The sequence below is a fragment of the Frankliniella occidentalis genome, unplaced genomic scaffold, assembly GCF_000697945.3.
Source record: "Frankliniella occidentalis isolate FOCC.00 unplaced genomic scaffold, Focc_3.1 Scaffold418, whole genome shotgun sequence".
In the NCBI taxonomy this organism is placed as follows: Eukaryota; Metazoa; Arthropoda; class Insecta; order Thysanoptera; family Thripidae; genus Frankliniella; species Frankliniella occidentalis.
This window is the reverse complement of record NW_026267539.1, coordinates 116,003-136,676: the sequence shown is the minus strand read 5'-3', so window position 1 is coordinate 136,676 and position 20,674 is coordinate 116,003. Positions and strand designations below refer to the sequence as shown.

The 20,674-nt window shown below is 38.4% G+C and overlaps 5 protein-coding genes across 15 annotated transcripts; 2 read left to right on the top strand and 3 right to left on the bottom strand.

The window, feature by feature from the left end:
- Window positions 1-3,431, bottom strand: LOC113207211 (protein N-terminal asparagine amidohydrolase). Of its 3 annotated transcripts, none has more exons than XM_052274630.1 (8): window positions 3,409-3,431; window positions 2,136-2,323; window positions 1,951-2,016; window positions 1,686-1,868; window positions 1,495-1,602; window positions 1,266-1,365; window positions 1,010-1,178; window positions 1-910 (listed from the first exon to the last, which is right to left on the bottom strand). In XM_052274630.1, the coding sequence occupies exons 2-8, from the start codon at window positions 2,320-2,322 to the stop codon at window positions 785-787; spliced, it is 939 nt and encodes a 312-aa protein (XP_052130590.1). In that variant the 5' UTR covers window position 2,323; window positions 3,409-3,431; the 3' UTR covers window positions 1-784. The 3 variants fall into 3 exon arrangements, with proteins under 3 accessions (XP_052130590.1, XP_026279464.1, XP_052130589.1); XM_026423679.2 differs by having other exon boundaries at window positions 1,010-1,171; window positions 1,265-1,365; window positions 3,212-3,427; XM_052274629.1 differs by having other exon boundaries at window positions 3,212-3,427.
- A 196-nt stretch (window positions 3,432-3,627) lies between these two features.
- LOC113207203 (acyl-coenzyme A diphosphatase NUDT19) lies at window positions 3,628-5,374 on the top strand. The gene is made up of 4 exons (XM_026423659.2): window positions 3,628-4,291; window positions 4,391-4,753; window positions 4,835-5,042; window positions 5,125-5,374. Exons 1-4 carry the CDS (start codon window positions 3,944-3,946, stop codon window positions 5,364-5,366), a joined length of 1,161 nt encoding a protein of 386 aa, XP_026279444.1. The 5' UTR covers window positions 3,628-3,943; the 3' UTR covers window positions 5,367-5,374.
- A 108-nt stretch (window positions 5,375-5,482) lies between these two features.
- Window positions 5,483-13,780, bottom strand: LOC113207163 (mediator of RNA polymerase II transcription subunit 25-like). Of its 3 annotated transcripts, XM_026423582.2 has the most exons (18): window positions 13,614-13,780; window positions 12,908-13,034; window positions 12,792-12,828; window positions 12,551-12,675; window positions 12,237-12,456; window positions 12,019-12,164; window positions 11,734-11,915; window positions 11,534-11,667; window positions 11,171-11,458; window positions 10,968-11,094; window positions 10,134-10,821; window positions 9,855-10,017; window positions 9,409-9,585; window positions 8,365-9,090; window positions 8,053-8,256; window positions 7,680-7,748; window positions 6,893-7,069; window positions 5,483-6,792 (listed from the first exon to the last, which is right to left on the bottom strand). In XM_026423582.2, the coding sequence occupies exons 2-18, from the start codon at window positions 13,024-13,026 to the stop codon at window positions 6,664-6,666; spliced, it is 3,711 nt and encodes a 1,236-aa protein (XP_026279367.1). In that variant the 5' UTR covers window positions 13,027-13,034; window positions 13,614-13,780; the 3' UTR covers window positions 5,483-6,663. The 3 variants fall into 3 exon arrangements, with proteins under 3 accessions (XP_026279367.1, XP_026279358.1, XP_026279376.1); XM_026423573.2 differs by having other exon boundaries at window positions 11,534-11,915; XM_026423591.2 differs by lacking the exon at window positions 7,680-7,748 and having other exon boundaries at window positions 11,534-11,915.
- Window positions 13,781-13,805: 25 nt separating this feature from the next.
- On the top strand, window positions 13,806-16,586 carry LOC113207225 (nuclear transcription factor Y subunit alpha). Of its 4 annotated transcripts, none has more exons than XM_026423692.2 (8): window positions 13,806-13,955; window positions 14,587-14,709; window positions 14,809-14,958; window positions 15,084-15,207; window positions 15,306-15,451; window positions 15,566-15,745; window positions 15,909-16,075; window positions 16,250-16,586. In XM_026423692.2, the coding sequence occupies exons 2-8, from the start codon at window positions 14,635-14,637 to the stop codon at window positions 16,278-16,280; spliced, it is 873 nt and encodes a 290-aa protein (XP_026279477.1). In that variant the 5' UTR covers window positions 13,806-13,955; window positions 14,587-14,634; the 3' UTR covers window positions 16,281-16,586. The 4 variants fall into 4 exon arrangements, with proteins under 4 accessions (XP_026279477.1, XP_026279494.1, XP_026279503.1 ...); XM_026423709.2 differs by lacking the exon at window positions 13,806-13,955 and adding an exon at window positions 13,966-14,104; XM_026423718.2 differs by lacking the exon at window positions 13,806-13,955 and adding an exon at window positions 13,984-14,022.
- A 752-nt stretch (window positions 16,587-17,338) lies between these two features.
- Window positions 17,339-20,493, bottom strand: LOC113216829 (ras-related protein Rab-30). Of its 4 annotated transcripts, none has more exons than XM_052274628.1 (6): window positions 20,245-20,493; window positions 19,790-19,883; window positions 19,619-19,702; window positions 19,356-19,539; window positions 19,115-19,266; window positions 17,339-19,018 (listed from the first exon to the last, which is right to left on the bottom strand). In XM_052274628.1, exons 1-6 carry the CDS (start codon window positions 20,322-20,324, stop codon window positions 18,914-18,916), a joined length of 699 nt encoding a protein of 232 aa, XP_052130588.1. In that variant the 5' UTR covers window positions 20,325-20,493; the 3' UTR covers window positions 17,339-18,913. The 4 variants fall into 4 exon arrangements, with proteins under 4 accessions (XP_052130588.1, XP_026292440.1, XP_026292443.1 ...); XM_026436655.2 differs by having other exon boundaries at window positions 20,297-20,489; XM_026436658.2 differs by lacking the exon at window positions 20,245-20,493 and adding an exon at window positions 20,174-20,195.
- Window positions 20,494-20,674: the final 181 nt, after the last annotated feature.

Genomic DNA, 20,674 nt, shown 5'->3' with positions numbered 1-20,674 from the left:
TTTTATCAGACTTGATGAGGAGCGGGGAGCTCAAGTTAACAAATTTATGGGTTACGAAAGGTAATGTTGTATTGTAGAGAGATTCACTCGATTCATTTTATGAGACTGCACGGACACCAACATAAAACAAATTGCTTTCACTTCATTTCAACACCGAAAGTATTGATGTATTTTGAAAAATGCATATACAATGTCAAGTTAGTATGGAAGCTTGACTTTGGAGATTTGGACTTAAAACTATCCAACCACCTACTTGCAACATTAACTAAGAAGTGAGCCACAAAAAATAAATGAAATTTAGAGAATTATAATTACAAAAGAATAACTGCTGATGATAACAAGTGATTGCGATTTTTTACATTCTCTGACCATTAGGCAGTCTTGCACACTACTAGGGTTTTCTAATTATCAGACCACCACGTACATAACTATTTCACAACCAGACACTCCTTTAAAATTTCCACACTTATTACAGGCATTATTATCTGGTTTGTTTCAATGTAGCAACAGGTAGAGTGACGACCTGACTTTTGAAATCATATGACATTATCTAAAAGAGAAATGAGGGGAACTTACATCATAAGATCACAAATAAAACACTGGAGTGAATGCTCTTCAAAAAAACAAATGCTATTATGTCATATAAGATAGTGCCCTGAGTAATGTAAGCTCAGGCAATATACTTCAACAAAGAACTGTCACAAAGATAAAACAAGACACTGGTCAAACCTTTTGATACAGATAATCAGTCAGTACAAGTTGCAGTCCATTTGGCTGAGTAGGGTTAAAACCGAAATGGCACCCACATGCCAGTGATCTCATCACGTTTGTAATAGTGTGGCCTGTTATCTCGGAACACAGTAATTGCAGGGAACGGGTGATCTTGGATATACTTTAAGGTTTGACGAATCTATAAAGTGAAATTAACATATTATATAATACGATTGTAATAATGAGAAGTACATTACATAGTGAGGAATTTTCACCTCACTTATAAATTTTGCCTCACCATTGTTGAGAAATGGGGTGGTTCAACTTCAGGCGATGTTGATAAATGTTGAAGAATAAATTCATCTGACTGTTCCAGCCACAAGTCAACACCTCTAAGTGGTTCATAATTGAAGGGACCAATACGGTGCAAACCCGAACTACAGTCATACACATCCAACACCTTCGCCAGTTAAGTGGAAGAAAACACCAAATTAAAGCAGAGGAAAAAAATAATCAAGACACACATGTTACATGACAAGAGATGGCAAATTACCTGATGTCCTCCCGTGAGGTGCCGAGCCAATCGCAAAGATACTTCTGGACCTCGGTCAGGGAATGTGGCAGGAAAGATTTCCCCAGTTTTATTATTTACACCTAAAAAAAAATTAACATAATAAGTTTTATAAAATCTGTTAACATGTTATTGATGCCCAAATAAATATTCAACTACTTTGGCTATAATTTCTTTTTCACATGAAAGAAAATAGGACCAAAGAAACATACCAACTCCACAAATAATTGGCCAGCGGACTCCTGCTCTGACAGTTGTATTAGCTTCGCCCACACATGCTATGATTAGGTCCACTTCCAACGGCTGCTTGTGGAATGCATCTTAAAATAAATGACAACAAAATCCACTTAATACAGAAAGTACTTCAACATTAATTGTTGATGTGTTAGATCAGAGCACTTACGCATAATGCCTTGGAAAACACCCTCAGAGTAATTACGGCTATCTGCAAACCCTCCAATTAGATTTAGTTCAAGGCGACCTTCAGGAAAGCCTGCAGAAAGCTCTCTCACTCTCTCAATGAGAGTTACAACTCCATCTTCACAGCCAACATTATGGAGATGAGTTATACCAACAGCCCCTGAACCTGAAAGAAAAATTTCCTTTAATGATAACAGTAGGGGCTTCTGGAATTAAAAGAGAACTAAGAAAACTACTTGCTCATTTACCAGTGTGACGTAGCACCACAATAATACATGTAGTAGCATTATCAGTACCAAGAATGTTGACATTTTCTGTAAAGTAAGAAAATAATTATCCTTCACGTGAATACCGGTTTCCTGGAGCAAAAAACTATGCTGAAAATAATAGTATATGGAATTACTGTAACTAGATTTCAATTTTATATACGTACTATCATGAGGCACAGTAACAGCAAGCTCTCTTTCCATGACATATAGTAGCCCAACAGGCCCAACAACCTTCGTTGGTATTGAAATAAGTACAGCAGCAGAATCTCTGTAGCCTGGATGCATGTGAAACAATGTAGTCATGTCTGAGGGAGCCTCTTCCAGAGGAGTTCTGTTGACACAAAGCACCATTCTGCAAAAGAAATTTAACAATAAAAGCCAAAATCAAAGTATTTTTTCTAAAAAAAAAAAAAAAAAAAAAAAAAAAAAGATTGCCGAGTTTAAAGAATTATGAGACACATCCTTGAGGTGATTTTAGAGGCTTTAAAATCTGGGTAAAGCTCTTAACCAGTAAACCAGTAGCTAAAGTGAAGTGACATTGAAAAAAATTTAGGTAATGCGCTGGTTTTTGACAATTTAAAAGCAATGAAGAAAAAGGTGTTAACTATAGGAAAAGATGGGTCGACCTTAATTTATGAAGAATGTTGGGCCTGTTGGGACCCTTAGCTCAACTTTAAATGAGATATGAGGTGCGGCTTAGTTGTGAGCTGTAAAATAGTTAAAATATCATGGTGATGTGTGATAGGTAAAACCTTGCAATATCTTGATCAGAAATAACTGGAATTATTTGGTTACAACTCAAGCAACAACACAACATTGAAAAAATGTAACAAGACATGATTTTTGACAGAAAAAGCACTAAGGAAAAGTTGTCACTGTAGGAAGAGCCAGTTCTAGTGAGTTTGACCTTAATTTGTAAAGAATATCTATATTGAGTTAGACAGGTGTTCACGAATAAAATGATAAATGATAGGCAAATGGTACATAGGGCAGGGGTAGGCAGGGGCAGGCAACAAGTTTCATTGTACTGGGAACAAATCTAGCATCAACTGAACATTTGTGTTGTGAGATTTCCACAGATGACCGTATGTGAGAAACCAACCACCCACAATAAATTGTTATGCTTGTTTGAACACAGCAAAATAAACTTATGAGGAGGATTAAGAAGTATTTTATTCCAACAAGGATAAAAGAGATCAAAACTGAGATAAGAAGCTAGTGACCGAACCCCAACACATACCTCGACGTATTACTTCGAACACAAGGCCTAGTTCTACCACCGAAGACTTAGAAGAAACCACTTGTGTTAATAATAAAACTCCTTTGACAACGCAAGTACGTGCGTTACAAACTTCCACTAAGTTCTTGAGCATTAGCAAACATTTCTAGCGTTTTACGATTTAGCCATGCTCAACATAAATAAAACATTTGGCATACTTATGCTTCTTTTCTAACGTTCGTGTCTTCTGAATTCCTTCCCTGCACTAGGGAACTTTTTCCCCCCTAAGCCACAGTCATACAACAAAAAATAATAGAAAAAACGATGTGTAACATTAAAAAGAGTTACATAAAATAGAAATTTCAAAAGCTATTCGAGACTTCTAGTTCAGTTGAATGAGTTTTCCACGATTGTGTTTTTAAAAGTATCCAGTCACGAATTAATCCCTACAACAACAACGCAAATCTGCAAACCTGTTGAGTGGCGCTAAGTTTGAAAAGTGGAAACGACCAAGGTTTCGGTGTTGAGATGACTGCTAGACGTAGTCTGCTGCTCTCAAAAAGTTTGATTGGAAATTTTGCTTAGCTTAGCAATGTAGTTGGTGTTTCTCTTTGTTTGTGCTCTCTCCTGATTGTTTTCAATTGGATTCGGTTCACTTGTCAAACAAATGCTACTTGTTACTCTATTTATCTATAAACTATATAAGAGTCCTGTTCCGACATTATTTATCATAGGTTAGAAATTGTTTATGTCATGAATTCTAAAGCGTGGAAGGTGTCAGCTAGCATAATCATTGCCTTGCGGTCGACCGTGTCGCGTGATTCTACACCAAAGGTGGAATGCCCGAATAGGATTTCCCGAGGTGTCAGCCCAGGATACAGTACATCTGACAAGAGTAATATAAACCTTTTGTGTGTACGAAGAGGGGAGACTGATAGACACTTACCAGGAATTCATGTATTTCCTGGAGGACACATGGAAGCTGCTGACAGTAGTCCTGCATGGATTGAGTTGTATCGGTCCTTTGGGTATGAAGATAACAGCTTTCACAGCATATCAACAGGTGGTGGAATAGAACATATGCCTGACTATAAGGAGTCGGTACGTCCTAATGCTATTATCTTTCTTGCTCTAATTTTTTCATCATTAAAATTTCTGTCTTTTGTTCTTCCTTTTTTTAATTTTTTTTTTTTAATTTAGAGGAGTTCATGTATACCTGGCTGGATGTCACTACGTTTATGTGCTATAAGAGAAACATTTGAAGAAAGTGGAATCCTGTTGTGTCGTAGCCCAAGTGCGGTTGAGCAAGGACTTCCTTTTGCATCTTTCGTTGTTCTCAATGAGCTTACTGCATGGCAAAGTCGAGTGAGAGCAGATCCGCGTCAAATGTTGGCTTTGTGCCATGCAGTTGGGTGTGTTCCCGATTTGTGGGGACTTCACCTATGGAGTAACTGGCTTACACCAACTCAACAACGCATTCGTCACAATTCGGTGTTCTTCCTTGCAAATTTACATTCTTTACCTCCGTATGCTTTAGATAAATCTGAAATGGATGAGTTAAAGGTTAGTTTTCTTTTAAAATATTTCTCAAAATTATGAATTACTTAAAAAAACACATTTCATATTTGTTCATTCTTGTTTCAGTGTTCAAGTGCTTGTGACCTTATTGAACAAGCAGAATCTAGAGAAATTCGTTTTGCCAATCCGCAGTTCTATGAAGTTCTTCGTCTTTCTACATTTAAAGACCATCAAGCACTAGCTTCTTTTGCTTCTCTTAGAGCCCAACATGGTTGTATTCGTACTATGCCTGTTCAAGAAAAAGTTAAAGATGGTCTATTGTGTATTCTGCCAGGTAAACGTGACATAAGTTTTTGGTGTGATGTTTTCAAGTTATTATGTTTGTATGATTCTAGTTTTGTTTTGATTTCTTTCAGGTGACTCAAAATATCCTCTAAATATTGATTGTCAAACATTCTCAGAATTTGTTAAAAGGGACAAATCCTTCGAAGAGCTGCGCAACCAAGTAAAAGAAGAAAAGGGAATTTTACACAGGATTGAAATACCACGTGATGGTCCATGCCAAAAGGTTATAACAGAAAATTACATCCCCCCACATAAACATGTGTCACCTAGCAGAGTGAATTTTACTAAAAATTCCAATAAAAGTTCATTGTGAGACCAATATTTAGAAATTTTGTATCATGAATAAGAATTTTATTAATTAACTAGTCAAAAACAAATTTATTGCATGGACTCAAAAAGTTACCATTATTTATTCAGAAAAACTAGTCATGAAACAGTCACCTCATTTATATTTCAGGAAGAAATGATGTGAACAATTTAATTTGCCTTAATAGGATAGCTACTTTTCACGTTTGTTGATTGAACATAGTAGAAAAGAGGCTTTGAATGTTTAAACTAGCTATTTCTTACCTTACCTTGTCTCAAAAAACAAAAAATTTAGGTTTATGAAGTACAAGTATCATGTGTTTAATAAGATTATTGGCTATTAAAAGTTGCTAGCAAAAATCTTCTTTTCGTAGATAACATGCATGAACCAACAACTTTTCATAGCTATACTGCACTGAAGATGAGCACTTGAGCTTTAAGATCATACACTAGGTACTGTCATTAAGCCTCCATGTGTTTAAGAATAGCACAAGTGCATCTTAACATATGAATTTGGATCATGTCATAATTATTATTTATGTTTAACTACCTACTCTAAATAGGTACCGTACACTAAGGTTCACTAACAACAATAATCTAGGATACATGGTTCACAACAATCAAAGCTGCATGGGTTTTCATGGCAAGATAGTAGTACACAAAATGAGAGATCATAAAGTAAGTCACAGAAGACCCCAAAAGAAGGTTCTAGTGACAATTCTTATAATTATTTCAATAAATACAGGGTGAGATACAGAGTAGAAAAACCTGTACACTAAGTAAGAAAGACATAAAGACATAAAATACTTCATGACCATAAAACAGAAACCATTGGAACATAAAATAACTCTGTAATAGTTTATCAGGTACACATAAATTTCATAAAGCAACAAAAAAAAAAGTATATTTTAAAAAATGATAGATATTTACTTCTTTGTCTTGAAACTTTAAGATCATTGAACAGACAAAGGTATATGGAGCATTAGTGAAGTCTTATGTACAGATTCCACACAATTTTATAATCAGTCAAGAAAATTTTGGAAATACTTCCGACAAATGACTAAAATACATTCTTAAGAACAGTGAATACATTGAGATATTAATATATCACAGCACATTACAAGATATACCAATTTCTTAGGTGAATCTGATATTGTTTAAATGATCAGGTACTAAGGATGAAATTGAGATGTTAACATTTCAAAATGTGATGTATCTGTACTACAATTATAACAACAATGGCCATGTCATAACAGTAATTGCTTAAACATACATTTCAAGATAAAATACTGTACTTACTACACCTAGAAATCGTATTCTGGCTCAAATTGTTGTTGCATTCCACCTTGCTGACTTCCTGGTTGACCAATAGGTCCTCGGACCCCCATTTGCTGCTGTTGCAGCTGATTGATCATTGCTGGCCGATACGGTTGCTGTAAAGTGAATGAGAATCAGAAGTTTTTCAAGTTGCAGAGTACATTAATCAGATCAAATTTAGAGCTACAAAATTAAAAAAGTGATCTATATTGGTACCTGTTGAAGGAGCATTCTCAGTCCAGGATTACTAGGTCTCATCATTCGTTGTTGATTAGGATTGGGTTGCTGCTGTTGCTGAGGCTGTTGTCGTTGTTGCATACTTTGTGGACCCATTTGTCTTTGTTGTTGCAACTGTTGAAGTTGTAGCTGAGCTCTCAATTTTCCTGGGTCATTCTAAACAGAGAGGGGCAAAGAAAATAAACATTCTTAATGTGATATCTGCATGAGTTGAATGTCAACATTTTCAAGGGGATGAATGGACAAGCACAGTGAGCAATTGTTAAGGATGCAGCAGTTACTTGTACTTTTTCTTTTTTTGAAAAAAAAAAAGAAAAAAAGAAGCAAAGCAAAGTGTTTGGGTTTTATTTAAGAAAATTAACAGTTATGCAGGCAGGCAATTAAAAAAAATAAAAAAATCCTTTAATCTGAAAAAGATTATTAGTTTTGGATGACATGCGCGCACAGAGTTCTTAAGCTTCTTAGAACATCAAACACGGATCCAAGGGAAAAGGGAATAAAAAATGAGTCATTTAAGAGGGAAGTACGTAAGATACATTCTGAATGGATCACTGTAATATATTACAGGATAGCATGTAAAATGATAGATAGGGATATAGTAGAAAAAATCAGTTAGTAAAGCTTGTATACCAAAACAGGTTAAACCTTCTACAAAAGAAGATAATGTTATTTAAGCAAGTCTAAGAAAAGCAAAGGAGGGACACATAAAAATGGTTGAGGAAGTTGGGTATTTCTATGGTTGTCTTTGTTGATGCTCTCCACTCACATCAAGCACTTGTTGACCCATATCCATGGTTTGCTGCAGCTTCTGCTGCTGCACTTTCATGGTGACAAGCTGCAACCCCACAAGTGGTACATGTGAAGACTCATTCATTACCTCTAGTTTTAAATCACTCACCCAAATAATTGTGATCCCCTCCCCTCCCCCTTTCACTTTCCCTTACAGATACATACTTTAAGACCATTTCATGCATTCTATCTACTTCAGCCTTATTTTCACAACTTAGTTTACACCAATTTCCAAATAGGGACCCATTTACCTCTCTGGTCATAGGGTGCATTACAACATACAGAAGAAACCAATGTTGCACAAATAAAACCAATACTACCAAACACTGAGATAACACTCCTACCATTACCTCAAATTGCTTCAGCTGCTGCTCCATATCTTGGGAGGCACCTTGCATTTGAGGAGCCATAGCTCTTTGCATAGAGGGCATCATGCCCCGCGCCATCATGCCACCAGCCGCTCCAGGACCACCTTGAGGTCCCTGTGGTCCACCCTGTGGGCCCGCTGATACATTGGGGCCAGGCATTCGCATTCCCATTGTCCCATCCACTCCCTAAGAAGAAAAGGAAAGGAAAAGGGAGAAGAAAAAAAAGGTGTTAATTCAACAGCATGAAATTAAATGTAAAACTCTGACCAATAGTATATTACAAAACAAACTTACCTGCATTCCCATTGCATTAGATGGCCCCCCTATGACGCCTGACATTGGGCCCACCTGAGATTGTCCCTGGACAGGTCCAACTCCTGATGGACCACCCCCACCCACAGTTGACGATACAACATTTTGTGTTATTTGTCCTCCTCCCATTGCCATTTGATTGGTTTGAGATAACATCATTCCCTGCTGACCCTGACTCATACCTTGCTGCACTAAGCCCATACCCTGTGAGCCTTGTCCCATACCTTGAGATCCTTGAACCATTCCCTGTGGACCCTGCACCATACTTTGAGGACCTTGAGCCATCCCTTGCGGCCCTTGCCCCATCCCTTGAGGTCCTTGACCCATACTTTGGTGATTCTGACCCATACCCTGTGTCCCCTGACCCATTCCTTGAGGCCCCTGTCCCATTCCTTGGGGAACCTGCCCGATTCCTTGTTGCCCTTGACCCATCCCTTGAGGTCCTGGCCCCATCCCTTGAGGTCCCGGACCCATTCCTGGTGGCCCCTGTCCCATCACTTGGTGGCCTTGTCCCATTCCTTGTGGCCCCTGCCCCATACTTGGCTGGCCCTGGTTAATTCCTTGAGGGCCCATTCCTTGTTGGCCTTGATTCATGCCTTGAGGACCTTGAGCCATGGCTTGCTGACCTTGGTTCATTCCCTGAGGGCCTTGACCCATTCCTTGAGGGCCTGCTATCATTCCTTGTTGGTTTTGGCCTTGTTGCACACCCTAAATTAAGACAAACACAAAAAAAGCAGCTGTAGGTTATTGTGATTTGAGCATGTAATTTTTTATACTTAGTATGTGAATCCATTTATATTACACTTGAAAAGCATGAAGAGCGTAATGCAAGCTAAAAGAGTAATATAGTCGTCAGTAGAGTCAGTCCAGAAGTGAGAGATTTATTTAACTCGGTCATGCAGGTTAAATTGCTACAGTTGACGCTAGTAGTAGCCAAAGCAGAAGCAGCGTTATTAGCAGTAAGCCTTTTACACACATTATGACAATTTTCCAAAGTAATTTACTTGAGAATAAGGTACTACTAACCTGTCTTCCACCAGATTTTTGTTGCTGTATGACCTTTCGCAATCTGTCAACAAATGCTGCTTGGTCATTAGGAATAAAACCAATAAACGTTCTTTTATCAGATGTATAAAGCAGGATAAGAACTTTAAGATCACAAGCAGAGTTTGCGTTAGTGCTGTTAAAGTGAACACAGCCAGCCTGGAAGTAAAATTAAAAAATAATCGTGAGGTGTGTAATTTTAGTAGAGCAAAATTGTGAAACGCAGCCTTTCTAACGGATGTCCGGGAGAGTCTCGAGCAGCTCGAAGGGTTGCCTACGCACTGGCTTGCAGGCGGTGAGGGCGACAGGGGGAGCGGGTGAAGGAGGCGACCGTGGCGATCGGCCGCCTTCCGCCAATGCGTAGGCAACCCTTCGAGCTGCCGCGTATCGCGCGTATTCTCCCGGACACCCGGTATCTGAATACTTACATATCCGTTACTCATGACTTGAACAAGATTATCCAATTCTTCACAATTCTTTGGTAGAAAGAACACCGACTTTGAATTTTTTAGAAATGTACCACCTATGCTGCCAATTAGTGTTTTAGGCATCAACTGCATAAGTAACTTTTGAGGCCATGTTTCTGCTGATCTACAAGAAGTGAAAAACAGAACAAAATAATTATGATAAGACAATTAAATTAATTATTCTGGAAAACTGCTGGCATTGAGTACAGCCAAAATCGCATAATGCAGAAAACTTCTTACAATTCAGGAGGATCTTTAGAATTTGTCCCAACTTGGCAAGGTAACTGCCTTGCCAATTTGGCTTGGTTTGCTGAAGACATTTTGCTTGGACTTTTCTCAACCCATTCCAGTAAACCACTCCAAATAATTTGCCTTTGCATAGGTTGCTGAACAATGGGCTGCACTTGCTGTTGAGCTTGTTGCTGTGCTTGCTGCTGTACTTGGTGCGCTTGTTGTTGCGCTTGTTGTTGGGCCTGCTGTTGGGCCTGCTGTTGTGCCTGCTGTTGGGCTTGCTGTTGCGCTTGCTGTTGCGCCTGCTGTTGTGCTTGCTGTTGTGCCTGCTGTTGGGCTTGTTGTTGGGCTTGCTGTTGGGCTTGCTGTTGGGCTTGCTGTTGGGCTTGCTGTTGGGCTTGTGCCTGTTGAGCTTGTTGTTGCTGAGCCTGTTGTTGCTGAGCCTGTTGTTGCTGAGCTTGCTGCTGTTGTTGTAGTTGTTGCTGCTGTAGTTGTTGTTGCTGGTGCAATTGCTGTTGCTGTTGCAATTGCTGTTGTTGTAGTAATTGTTGAGGATTCGGACCTTGCTGACTCTGTCCAGGACCCTGAGTGCCTTGCTGAGCCGGAGGACCTTGTCCTTGGCCAGTTCCCTGCGACTGGGATTGGGCTCCCATCATTTGATTCATTCTCATCTGCTGCTGCGTCATGTTTCCAGCCCCTAAAAATTTTGAGAATAAAACAAAATACTTTCATTCACAAATATTAAATAGGTTTTGTGTGCAGAATATTTGAAGTTTAGAAGATGTTGTTCAACATGAGTGACAAGCTGCACACAATCTGTTAATTTCAAACTAAAGTCCTCACCAAACTGAGACTGCAGTTGGGTTTGATTAACACCTGGTCCAATATTGGTAGGAGGTTGAGTTAGCTGTGCAATGAGAGCAGAACTTTGCTGTTGTGGTGCACCTCCAGGACCTGGGAATCCCTGGCCCTAAACATGACAAAAGCATGAGATTTTGGGAGTGAGCAATTTAATCAATACCAGATCCAAATCAGCAGATAATTACCTGCATGAACTGAGGACGTGGCTGAGCTTGCATGCGCCACTGAGGACGACCTGCACCTCCTGGCATTGGGGGGTAGCTAGGCGGTTGTTGAGGAGGGTACGGAGGCCTGGCCCCTCCACCAACCATCACTCCCATCATTCCTTGCTGACCAGGCTGCGACTGCTGAGCCTGCTGAGCCTGTTGTTGAGCTTGCTGTTGTGCTTGATGTTGTGCCTGTTGTGCCTGTTGTTGGGCTTGCTGTTGAGCTTGCTGATTTTGTTGCTGTTGGGGATTTGTTGGTATCATGCCCTAAAATGTAAACACAACTTCATTTTTTTGTCAGAACACAACACAACTACTTGTTATAGATGTCAAGAATCTTACACCCGGCTGAGAATTTTGGTTCCCTCTGAAAACTGTTTGATTGGACATCATCTGCTGCTGCTGCTGCTGCTGTTGCTGCTGTTGCTGCTGTTGTTGTTGCTGCTGCTGTTGACCTCCAGTCACTGGTCCTCCACCTGCACTTCCAACCACATTAGTAATAGGGCTACCTGTGCTGGGGAGGGGGCTGGGTAGAGCAGAACCTGCTGAGGAAACTGTTTGTTGATGACCCTGCTGAACAGCATTTTGGGATGAAGCTTGGGGTGTTTGTGAAGGGGGTTGAGCTTGGGCAGTTTGTGTTGGCTGGCCTGTCGCTTGGGGAACTTGCTGGTTTGAGAGTTGTGTTCCAACCGGTGGGTTTGGGCTCACAGGACGCTCTTGTAGGCTAAAATAATAACACATGAGAAATATTCAAATAAGTAAATACAATTTAAAAAATTACTGAACATCAATACAATTTAGAGATAAAATTTCAAGTTGATACAAACCTGAATCCTTTTAAAAGCACTAGGTGACGTGGATCTTTGGCGTAATTTTTAGTCTGAGATATTTGGAGATCTCCTCCAGCTACTTCATAAAGTTTAAAGAGTGCAGGAATTTTTCGAGGAGAAAGGATGGATAAATTTATACCGCGCTGAAATGTAATAATCAGGTATGCAGTTAAAGCCAGACAAGAGAAGGTATTTACACAACAAGTTGAACTTACTTCTAAGAGAAAAGACGCAAGTTCATCCACAGAGTGACCACTTAATGAAGGTGCTTCCATTACAGGCAATAAATATGGTGGCGAATTACATATAAGGATACAATGTTTTTGTACATTTGATAGGCCATCTCGTTTTAATTGCAGATCTTCAAAACATTGAAGAGCTGTAGCTAAGCCCTCTGCAATATTTGCAAATGCCTCACCTTTTCCTCCAACCATTCTAGAAACATACAAAAACATGATGTAGCATAATATTTAAAAAAAGACAAACCCAGCTTGATTTTAAATTATTAACTGTAATACATTTCACTCACTCAACATTATCAAGCATTGACAGTAACTTGTTCGGACTACAGAAAGGTCCATAGCTGTCACTGCTAGGACAAGGTAAACAGTCTGCTGCGTGGTAAACAACAAGACCATACATCACACTATGACTCTGAAAAATGAAAAAATTAGGTGTGTGGAGATCAGTCCAAAAGTAAGCTCTCTCTGCGTAGTTACCCACAAAATAGTATGCATCAGATAGAGACAGAAATAAAATTAATACAATACCTCATGATAATCATCAATTTTAGTCTGACTAAAATACCTGCAACAAAATGTTCATTAGTTTTTCTGTGAAAAGTCATTTTGACTTGGATAAGTAGACAGGAACAGCCTCTACTTACTGCAGTGTTGGAATTACATAATTAGTTTTTAAATCATTTATATAAGCCCCATTTACAGCTGTTCCTTCAACAACAAATATTATATCCGCTTGATGATCTTCAATCGTCCCAGGAACCATGGTTAATGCTGTAACAATTCCAGGATAATATTGAGTGCATGGTTCTCAACACAGGTTAAAAGCTGTCTGAGAGTAAGTTGGAGTCAAGTCTTAAGCTAAAATTGATTCAAGGTTTCACATAAAATTTTCTACAAATTTTCTTTTAGAAAAGAATAGTCATAGAGCGTTTGATATTGTAACTGAACTGACAGGAAAATGTGTAGAAGGTTAGAAGTAGCCAATCAGAATATAGTTACCAAAATAATGCAGAGAATGTGTCACAATTTTCTGAGGTATAACTTAATCTAGTTTTCCAATGCCTTTACTCATGAAAGCAGCACTCCAACATAACCAACTAGCACTCGCAAAAACAAAATAGTATTTTTTCTCTTTTAACATAGAAATAGGAAGAAGTTCTTGACTTCAACTCACAAAGAGGTAGGTAATTCTTAAAATGTATAAATGAGAGTAAAGGAATCGTCTTCTTGTAATGAGACATCAGAAGAAGCGGAAATGTCAATAATTGACAGGACCGATTGAATGGACAAACAAAAAGCTTCGGTTCATGAAGACACGCGAAATAAGGGGCCACAAGAAGTAAATGTTACCTCAGTCCTGAGCGTTCGTAAACCACTCCCCGAGCAACTTGCAATAGCCTAAAATCTTATTGACGCGACATTTCAGTCAAAATAATAAAAACAGACAGTTTTGTTTACGTCCGCCCGAGCCGCTGCCGCTGTCCGGCCTGCGCTGCGCGGCGCCCTCGTCGCCCACTGGTGCAAGGGGTGCCCACTGGGCTCGAGGCTTGGCCCGCGTTGGCCCGCGCCCACCAATGCTGTGCACGCCGCACGCGCACGGCATTCTGAGTGGCTGGCTGCTGGCTGGTCGCCGTCTATTGGAGAATAATTTGCCGACCAATCATCGGGAAAGTCCTGTCGAAAATATCCAATGTAAGTCCACAAATTATCCCTGATTTTCCCCCTCTTCGTTAGGCCCTTGTTTGGCCGGCAAAATAGGGTGAGCTTGCGGGGAAAAGGATGATCGTGAACGGCTTGCGTGGTATGACGCTCTCAGGCTCTGCCCTTCTCGCGCAACATAGGTGGGAGCCATTTTTGTTGTTTTCTAGGAAGTTTGAAACTCTGATGACAAATCCGCGATTTGAACGATATCAACAAGTATTCGTGAACGTGTACGAAGAAAACTTAAGAATTTTTGAAAAATGAGCTTCCTACTAACCTACAGGGCTCCGTCATTCGATGGTTGCTTTGTATTTTGCCCCATGACATTTTAGTTCAGAAAACCCAGTCACTGGTTTGTTAGGGAGAATTGTATCTTCAAAGTAAGCAGTGCAAGTAAGTTGTCTGCAAGGATACCAAGAAATGAAATAATTGTACTTTTTCTGTTTGGTTATCATCAGCTCAGCATAACCCTGATTTTCTTTGTCTCGTATACAATTTGGTTCTTCTGTCTTAAGACATTTATTCTTTGACGGTAGTTTTGATTTAACCAGAAGACGCACATGAAATTTTAGCTTTAATGTATCTGTCACAAATTTTCTCACATGTTAAATTTTGTTTTCAGTGAAATTTCCTGCTGGCTGTCCTCTCTTAGGAGAGAAAATATTAATTTATGGAGGCCCAATTAGGAGCTGGTGGTCCTATCATGATGCAGACGGTCACCAATGCCGCAGGCCAACCAGTGCAGGTTAACTATTACATTGCTTCTTTGTTGTTGATTTATTTTTTAATGTTTTCTGGGGAGCAATTTTGAATGATATTTTACTTGTAAATTAAATTTTTCTAGGTTGTCCAAGTCAATCAAGGACAGGTACTTGCCGGAGGTCAGCAAATTATGGTTCATGCACTTCCTCAGGCTCAGCAAACCATACAATTAGCTACTCAAAATGGTCAAGGTATACAACAGTTACAAGTCCTCCCGATATCTGCTTTGCAGGTAAATATGCTCTAATTCTATTTCATCCCCTAAGTTTTATTCATCTGTGTGCTCGCTTAATCTTAGTGAGGCTATTGCACTCTTCTGACTTACAGAGAAATCATTTTGGTTTTAATGGTTTTCAGGGTGGAGGACAGCAGATCTTAATTCAGCAGCCACAGCAGGCTCAAATAATTCAAATGCCAGATGGTAATACTTTTATTTGCCAACCTAATCCGGTTGAGAATTCTGTGCAGCAGCAACCAACTTGTAAGTTCTCTCTGTTATTTTGATTATCAGTTATTGCAACAGACCCTTTTTAATCCAATGGAAACTGTACTTTTAATGTTTTAAACATATGTTTGCAGTAATAAATATTAATGGAAACATAGTTCAACTGGCCGCTGCGCCTGCAGCCCAGCCAACTCCTCCTGCTGCTCCTGTTGCAAGCCCAACCCCCACTGCAGTTCCAGTTCAGCAAGTAGCAGGTGTAAATGGAAACAATATTGTAATGGTAAATCTTATCTAATTATTTTTCTGTACATCTGGAACCGTTTCAATAAGATTTGTCCTATCGCACACCAGTTATATCTTAAATTTGTTTTTAATTATGCTTTGCTCATTACAGATGATGCCAGGAGGAGGGGCTGGTGGTGTAACTCAATTTTCACGTCTCCCATTAGCTGGTGCAGATATTTTGGAAGAAGAACCTCTATATGTAAATGCTAAGCAATATAGACGAATTTTGAAAAGACGCCAGGCACGAGCAAAACTAGAAGCAGAAGGAAAAATTCCTAAGGAAAGGCCTGTAAGTTATCTCTTGGTCCACATGAGTATTGTGATCCTGGAGCTTATAGTGACTTTTGCACATCATTGCCTAGTGACATCAACAATCTGTTTGGATTTCAGTTAAAGTTGTCTAATCTAAGTTTTAATTCAAAATTATTATTCTTTTTTTTTTAAATATGTAGAAATACCTTCATGAATCTAGGCACCGCCATGCTATGAATAGAATAAGAGGAGAAGGGGGGAGATTTCATTCTGGCTCAGTGAAAAAGAAAAGGATGGAAGAGGAGCGCTTACGTCAGCAACAGCTGCAACAGCAACAGCAGCAACAACAGCAGCAGCAAGTCCAGCAGTAAGTAGATTCGATTTCCATTACCTTCAAATCAATCAAATCATAATTATAACAAAATTGTGCACATAGCTGTGAAAACAAAAGTCTCTGTTGAAGAGTTTTAGCACTGAACGCTTCAGTGAATAGTGATTAAGTTCCCTCTTTTGACTCATTTGTTTCTCTTATTTTTTGCAGACAAGATGTCAGTCAACTATGTTTGACATAGATGTACATTCTAATGGAATGTGTTACTTACAAAACATCTCACAGAAGTAGCTGAGCATTTTAATGTAAACACCCACTCATAAATTTTGACTTAGATAATCTTAAACTGATGCAAGACGCACCATGTTCTAGTTCAAACAGGTATAATGTTATAAGTTACCATAATATTTGTGCAATCAAACAAAAACACCAAACAGAACCTATTTAGCTCCAAGCAAGAGACTACTCAGTAGGTTAATTTTTGTGGATAATTACATTTATGTTGTAAAATATACTTTTTTCCTCTTTTGTTTGTTTGGGGGGGGGGGGGGGGCCCCTATGTGGGGGGGTAATTCCTTGTTGCACTTAGACAAGCCACTCGTCAGTATTTGTAGGAATTGGTATTAGATTGATTACTATCAGTTGTTTTTTCACATAAGACTGTTTTCAAATCTGTATCATTTCAAACAAGCTTTTTTTGGAATGTGGGCATTCACTCTTGTCAGATTTATTTAATATTTAATAGAGTGGGAAAATGAGGGAATAGGGTTTTCTGTGATAATTAGAATACATTATGTATGTGCATGATTCTTCGATGATAGATTTGTAAGCAGGCAGTGGCAATATTGTTTGTATTTCTTTTTAACTAAGAACATTGATTTTCGTTAAGATTTTTTTAAGTTGCACTTTGCCTTAAACAATTGGTACTGTAATTGGTTAGTGATTTGTTGATTTTTCCATTCCCACAGACATGTTTGAGTTTTCCTTAAGTTGCACCCTCCTTTGTTTGATTTAAGGTTTGTTTGCTCTTATCTTACACACGAATGGTGACACTGATTTTTGCCTTATTCCACTGCTTGCAAAGAGAACTGATGCAGACTTAACCAACCAATGAATTGTTTATTTATTTATGTTTAGTTGTGTGGGGGAAATGTATAGAGTAATTTCTGACAGAACTTGCAGATTCCTACCATGTGGAATCCGCATAGTGAATGCATTGAATTTTCTTTGTACCTCATTGTCTTTTACTCACGTGAATAGTACAAATAACACCTTTTTAAATAATTGTAAATAAATCTGTAAAATTACGATGACCAAGTTTATTTCTGTGTAATGGATTTCTTTACGTCACATTTACAACACGCCCAGGTATATGGACGCAGCTTTTGCCTATGGTACTGGAATGATATGTTCACCGCAGCCACTGCTGTATTTCTACCTGTGCCCCAATGAAGGTAAGCTACCTCTGTTTTAACTGACACAAGCATTGATGAACCAAAACATGTCAGCAGTGAAGCAACAATTTTAAAGAGGGAAGGGGTAACAGGGTTGTTGCGGGCTTTACAATGAATAGGTACATGAATTTCTCCCACGCTCACGATCAAAGTGACAATTAGAGAAGAAAATGGTTCCCAGTAATTAATACATACACCAGGAAAGTAATAACTGGGTCACACTTATTGGGCCATACAGAAAAAACAGATGAGAAATAAGCCACAGAAAAATGCATCATATCAAAGCTAACTAAAGTTAGTAAAAGAAGATTACAGCCAACATTGGAATGGAAAGCACAAATTTGTATCAGTTGATTGAAATCATTACTATTACAAACTTAGTGATGTACCAACAATTAAAGTGATTTTAAACAAATAACTTAGTATTTAAACAAAAATCAATTTACAATCATTTTTGGCAACATTGACTAAACTTCATAAAAGTTACATTATTCCATTCAAAATCACTTAAGTCCTTGGTGTCTTACGCAGTACATGTCACATAGACATTACAAAAATTGAAAAACAACTGTTCTACGTAGAAAAAAAATGAGGCCCAAACCAAAATTTTGTATGGTTTTTCTTTTTTTTAAAGAAAACAGTCAATATTAGTTTGCTCCTCATCAAATAGAACCCGAATACACTACACAGTGTTGGTAGCAAAAATGCTGAAGTCACTTTTGTTTACCCTTTGTCAGAAATTTCAGATTTTTATGCATGAAACATTAATAACAGAAAAAGTAAAACATGTTAACATTATCACAAAAAGCAAAGTCTACATCCAAAATTCTTAACCATCATAAGAGACATTACCTGTTTCCACAGTGTCCATAAAGGAGGAAAAAGTCATCAACAGACATACTTTTAAAAAGTAATAAAAAAAATAATACTTTTTTTTTTACACAGAGAAGCTTGAGCCACGCAGTCACAAAAGTGCACATTCCACACAAAAAAGTCAAGTCTTTCCACAAAGCATAAATCTTTAGTGCACAGTGCACAAGGCAGTTCAGTGCAATTGAATTCAGTGAAAAAAAGATTTGTTAAGTAAGCTCTTTTAGCTTTAACCACAAACCCAATACAAATTAACGGGATAAAATAGAGCAGCTATGTTCAGTATGTACAACAAATAAATTATTCTGAAGTAGCATTATTACTTCTTAAGTAGGGTACAATGATTTGCTTCAAACAAGTAAACAATAAACAAAAAAAAGAGAACAAAAATTTGGAAAATCTAATATCAATAAATTTTGATACTTAAAGTAAGTTCACAGGAAAATTAATGAGCTAGGGTTAACAACATAATTAACACAGATTTTAGCACAATGCAATAAATACATTAAAAAAGGAAAACAAGGATACGCACAATCCACTTGCTTAAAACTCATGACAATTTACTACAGCAGTTAGAGTCTCCAATTGATGTTGTTCGCCCATTAATTGTAGGGGAGTTAGTATCATACCGTGGTAATTCTTTGCTTCTTGCTTGCTATAATAGAAGAACAGCAGGAAGTTCAGGGGCTGTAATTATTCATTAAAATGCACAATACCTAGCTCATGACTGTAAGGTGAAACAAATACTTACTTCCATTAATTCTGCAGCTATTTCCATAAATAATTTTTCCACATTCTCAGCTTCCTTGGCAGAAGTTTCTAGGAAATACATATCATGCCTTTGGGCAAAATCTTCACCAACATGCATAGGAATCTCGCGATCTTCCCTGTCCATTTTGTTTCCTAAAGAAAGAAAGCACAACACAGATTCATTGTCAAGACATGAAAAACACATCCAGGTTTGTAGACTGAAGCATTCTTAGAACACTTACCAACAAGTATTCGTAAGACTTTATTGCTTGCATACTCTTCTATTTCTCTTAGCCAATCAGGAAGACAATCAAATGTTGGTTGACAGCTAATATCATACACTAGAATGAGTGCATGAGCTGACCGATAATAGCTCTGAGTAATAGAACGGAAGCGCTCTTGACCAGCAGTGTCCCATATTTGCAGCTGCCATTAAAAGACAAGAAGTTGATTTAACAAAGAAAAACTTTTCCACTTTCCTTGGAACTAGCGCAAAATTTCTTACCTTAACTTTTTCCCCATCTATCTCGACAGTTTTTATCATGAAGTCTACTCCTATTGTTGCACCTTGCCCTGGAGGAAAAAGCCCCTACCAATGATAAATTACATTAGATTATTTGTGTTCATTTAAACAGACATATGGGAATGGATTCCGGAGTGTACTTTCATGACATACTTGAGTGAAACGTCTAACCAAACATGTTTTTCCAACACCAGCGTTTCCTACGAGAACAACTTTAAAGAGAAATTTGTAATCCTCCATAATGAACCTAGAACAAAAACATCAAGATCAAGGCCCATTTTTAATAGATGTAGGGAATAATTTTATCTTCAACTGACATACAAATTTGGACGGGCTTTCCACTCATTAAAGCGTGGATTTAAAAATTGTCAAGGTATTACAAACATTGGACAAGGTGTGCTAGCATAGCTGCAGAATACTTAAAAGCAGACTTCCTGTCAAACTGTCAGCAACATTTAACCTAACTTTACCATATTCTGTTCAGCACCAAGGGATCAATTAAGTTAGAGATTCATAATTTTCATAAACAAACAATACCAAAAGCTTCAAAGGCGAAAGAAATTTTCCTTTTCGGAGAAACAGTAAGTATTTTCAGAAGTATCACAAACTGTATGTAAATAAAAACTACATCATCATAGCATGAATATAAAAGTGGTTCACCTTGAATTTTAAAATGTCTTTTCGGCATCCAGGGAGCGAAGGATCGGGGGAAAGGGAAGAAACGAGAGCTGTTGTATCATTCCACATTTATGATCGAAGCATAAAAATCCATGACAATTTTACTGAAAACCACTAGAACTGACACTGACAAGGGACAGTGTTTTTTTGGTCTATTTCTATTTACATTAAGCACAGCGCCTTCAGGTATACCTCAAACATGAACGATTCGAATCCGACTTCAGGCAGGATCGCAGGAATCCGGATATGGTGGGAAAGTAGGCGGGAAAGAAGAGAGGGAAGCCCTTTAAACAGCCTCAAACCTTGAGAAAGGACCGCCTGGAAAAGAAGCAAGGGGTCGGATAAGCCCTCTGAGACCCC